The sequence below is a fragment of the Brassica oleracea genome, chromosome C4 (assembly GCF_000695525.1).
Source record: "Brassica oleracea var. oleracea cultivar TO1000 chromosome C4, BOL, whole genome shotgun sequence".
Lineage (NCBI taxonomy): Eukaryota > Viridiplantae > Streptophyta > Magnoliopsida > Brassicales > Brassicaceae > Brassica > Brassica oleracea.
In genome coordinates, this window is record NC_027751.1 from 38534483 (window position 1) to 38539349 (window position 4867).

General features: G+C 37.1%; 1 protein-coding gene across 1 annotated transcript; it reads right to left on the minus strand.

Annotated features, from left to right (window-relative positions):
• Positions 1-4163: 4163 nt before the first annotated feature.
• LOC106338836 lies at positions 4164-4658 on the minus strand. Its single transcript, XM_013777721.1, has one exon. It carries the CDS (start codon positions 4656-4658, stop codon positions 4164-4166), a length of 495 nt encoding a protein of 164 aa, XP_013633175.1.
• Positions 4659-4867: the final 209 nt, after the last annotated feature.

Below are 4867 nucleotides of genomic sequence, written 5' to 3' on the forward strand. Positions count from 1 at the left end.
CTCTAAAGTATTTATGATTCAAAGACCGCTGACTATAATAAATAATAACTTGCATCACGAAACAAAGGATAACAAACGCTGGTGTTCAATGCATTCTATTCGATATATGATCGCGTATGGACTAAATAAAGTTATTGAAAGGTTGGCACATCTATGCATCATGCAATTTTTTTTGGTGTGGCAAAACTCTTCAATTTGCAGATTTAATGAAGTGAGGACGGTGACGTTTCTTAACCAAGTTGGAGTTTCGTTAGGATTCAATTGCTTAAGAAAACATATTGGTTGCTACTCTGAACAAAATCTTATAGTCCGTCAGGTAGAAAATAGGGTCTGTGTTTTTTCTCCCTGCGAATCCTATCTATCATTATAAACTATGAATTTAGTAGTTGGAAAATAATTTATCGCCATTGTTTGTCCAATCAATACCTTTATGTTATTTCATTTGTCTAATCCATAACCGGATGGGTCATATTTTCCAGGAATCTTTTGTTTGTTTGTAATTATTGCATCAACAAATAATTCATCACAATATCATTTTATTGCAAACTAGTCAAAATCCATGTCTACGTCGATAGCATCAGATGACGAACTAGGCTTTTAAACCAAAAAAAAAAAATCTAGAGACTATACTTGATTTTTTTGAACAAAGTGAACATGTTCTTTAAAATGAGGTTATGACTTCGTGTAAGCTGGAAAAAGTACATAATCGCACTCTCATACTTTCATCTAAGGTTAGAACTTGTACAAGTGCTTGAGAATATACTTTGAATTGCTTGCTGTGTTTTAAATAGCCCAATGCGCTCCTAGGAGAGGATGGGCTTTGCGCCATGGCAAGATTGGATCGAGGACTTCAAAAGAGTAAATAGTAGTATATGTGTAGATAAACGTATACATTGAAAAAGTAAACAAATTGAAAACCAAGTCATTCAATAGAATAGAAGGCCTTTCTCACCTCACACGTGCATACGTGCAACATAAGAATGTCCTATGTGATTAAATAAACATACAATTGTTGAAAACTCAGAGAAACCGAGACAAGAAGAGATTGATAACGGTGTGTTGTATACTCAGAGAAGCCGAGACAAGAACAACTAAGCCGCAAGTTATGAAAGGGTTTCTAAGATGAGATAAGCACAGCAGAACAGAGTTTCAAAGTTTGTTTTATAATCAGGAAAGTTAGGGCTTTCAAAGAGACATGTAAAAGAGGGGAAAATGACATTTTTAGACCCAAACAATTTACGTCGTGCTTTTTTAGACTCAAACAAAACATAAATGCGAAATCATTTTTTAACTGAGTTTTTAAAAAAATTTCGACCTAAACTTGATTCCGTAACATGAAATTCTACCTTGACTAACTTATCGTTACTCAACTAGACCATGCTTAGTCGAATAAAGAAAAAGTGCCGATTTCAACCCGTACAATTTCGGTCATGCATTTTCAGATCTGGACAATGAGTAAGTGTGATTTCATACCCAAACTGAACAATAATTTGAATTTCATACCCAAACTTTAATATTAACATGAAAAATTACTTTGACTAACGTTTGGTTAGTCAACCGACGTCGTTTTAACTAAACTAATTAAAAAAATACTCAATAAGACTCAAAAACACACCTAGAGAAGCACTAAACTGAGCATTAAATCACTGGACTAAGACAAGTTTTGTAAAATCTACATATATACTAAATTATATAGGTATCAAAACGAGTAAAGAAGTCACTAGCTTCTTCTTCCTCTGGCTATCTCTCTCTCAGTTGCCAATTTCAGAAGTTTCAGTCTTTAGTCTTTAGGAAGTTCTATTTTTGATAGTAATGAACATTTTAAAATCGCATGAGAAGGTAATGTTGGGAGCCAAAAATATCGGCTACAACACGTAGACAAGAGCGGAGATTAGTTTCTTCGTCTAAAATTGAATTAGCATGAACCGATGCATTATCAAGCCCAAGAAATTGAATTCATTTGATCAGGGATCGATCCGCGACGAATCCGTGAGCAAACCTAGTATCGAGAAGAAGAAAAAGAATGGTGTAACATGAAAGAGCGCGGATTGGCGAACAAGACAAAGATATAAGTTAGTATATATGTAAATATGGCAAAAGTTACCGACTTGATGGCAAAGTGTTCGTTTAATTCACTTGCCTGTCGTGGGTTCGGCCCTCCAAGTGACGGAATTTTATTATTTTAGCTAAAACGACGTCGTTTTAACTCTTTCTCGACACGTCATCTCTACCTAGACACTGACTCGCCCAAAAATGACGGTTAACTAACCAAACATTTGTTAAACTAAGAGTAGTTTTATTAATGAAATTCAAACTATCGTTCAGTTCGGGTATGAAATCCAAATTATTGTTCAGTTTGGGTATGAAATCGCACTTACTTATTTTTCAGGTCTAAAAAGGCATGACCGAAATTGTACATGTTAAAATCGGCACTTTTTCTTTATCCGACTAAGAATGGTTTAACAGTTGACTAACGATAAGTTAGTCAAGGTAGGATTTCATGTTACGGAGTCAAGTTTGGGTCAATTTTTTTAAAAAAATCTCAGTTCAGGAATGATTTCGCACTTATGTTTTGTCTGGGTCTAAAAAGGCACGACGCAAATTATTGGGGTCTAAAAATGCCCTTTTCCCTATAAAAGAGTAATCAAACTCTTTATTGAAAAGGAAACTCCAGGGTGCGCTTTAGAAACGCTTTCCTCACCTCGCCATTCAGTCAAAAGCGCACTAAAGCGGGGGATTTAAGGATCTTGCCTTGCCTTAAAAGGACTAAAGTGATTTAGTCCGGGCCTTAGTGCGCCATGTCAAGAATAACAAGCTTTTTTTTCTTAACACTGATTTATTAGGATATTACAATTATGAGAAAGATTACATAGACGATTCGACAACCGACAATACAATCTGCCCTATGAGAATCTACGTCTAACAACATCACCAGAGCCGCCCTATGAATAACAAGCTATTTAAAACACATATTGCTTGTAAACTCAATAAATTTAAGAAAATTCACATACGGTCATCTAGAAAACCATATGAAATTAGTAGTAGATATATAGTAATATTGAGACCAGAAAGAAAAATATTGACCAACAAGATTACAACTTGGTTCCAAGTTGGTGGTTCCTTGTGTATTGATGACATCACTTGATCATTGTTCTCCATAAAGCAGGCCCGGCCGTGAAATATTTTGAAAACCTGTAAAAATAACAAAATGTGGTTAATAGCACTTAAGAAAATCGAACCTGTCACCTCTCTTCGTATTTGTTAGCCATTAACCAACTATGCTACAAGAGATTATGTGAAATGAACAGTTGATAATATAGTTATTGTGAAAATGCCGGAAGCACATGCTTCCCCTCAACCGCTACTGCCATAAAGCGAAGTAAGTCCTTTGATATTGCAAGGGTTTAATGGCCTTTTCAAAAATTTCAGAGATGATGGATATAGCGCGGCCTTAACTAACATCTCTCAAACATCAACAACAGATACAGAATCAGTGCATTGCATTTCTTATTAAAACTGAACAATACAAGCTGAAATAATTTGTTTTTCATGAAACTCTTTTTTTTAGCTTTCGAAGATAGCTAAAACAATTTTTGTTTCATTGATGACATCATGGAAAAAGCTCTACGCAAGTGTTTAATGGGTTTTTCTTCAATCAGTTTGTAACATGATGCAAAATCTTTCAATTTTCAAAGATATGATGGATATATGCAGCGTTAGTAACTAACATTTCTCTACAACAATGATGAGCTCTTTTTTTTTTTTGAGCAACACAAGATGATTTCATTAAAATGGTTAAGTAGAGTTTTGGGCCAGAATAAGTGAAGATAAGCATGCCTTAGTAAGCCCATCAGCTGGCCTATTACAATCTCTAGGGATGAAAACGAAAAGATAAGAAGAAAACGGAGAACTGGTGGAGAATGTGAGATCGTTGATGTCGGCGATAACCCCGAAGAGATCCGTCGTGCACCGGCGAGAGGTGATTGCTCTTATGAGCACTTGAGAGTCTGTGCGAATACATATATGAGAGTGGTTGAGAGAGGCCGCCTGAAGCAAAGCTTCTTGGATGGCAAGGGCCTCACCCATACATGGAGAAGAGACATGTCTCTGATAGCAAGATCCTCTGGCGAGTTCCGTAACATTATGGTCAGTAAAGATCCAGGCTAAGCCCGCCGCTTAGCGTTATGGTCAGTAAAGATCCTGGCTAAGCCCACCGCTTGGAGATCTGATTTCCACGATGCATCGGTTTTACAGAACACCATATGAGGGCTGTTTGAGAGGACCTGTGGTGGTGGTAGTATCACCTTAGGACTAGAACGAGGGCGATTTGGTTGCACTGATTTCCATTCTTTCTGAGCCAAAATTGCCTTCAGTGCTGTAGATGTTGCAGAGGCATGTCGATTCTCAAAAAGGAGATGATTTCGTGCGATCCAGATTGTCCAACACAGCCAAGGAAATGCATTTCCCAATACGCCAAACGGTGGTAACATGATCAGATTGTACGAAGCATGGAGCTTTTTGAAGAAGGAAGATACCTGAGACAGGTTCAAGGGAGAGTTCCATGGCCCGTAATTCCAAACATCTCTTGCGAATCGGCAGTGGAACAGAATGTGCTCAATCGTCTGTAAGGCTCCACATCTCTTGCACTTTGTGTTCATGAGGAGGCCTCATTTCTGAAGATTTTCCCCCGTTGATAGAGCATTTGCTCCTACTTTCCATAAGAAATACTTCAGTTTTGGTGAAAGAGGAGGGGACCAAATCAGTTTTCTCTAGTTACATGTATCATTTGCCAAGAGTGTTTGAGTCGATTGGGTTTTTGCAGCTTGGATAGAGTAGTATCTTGACTTAACAGAATATATATCTTCTT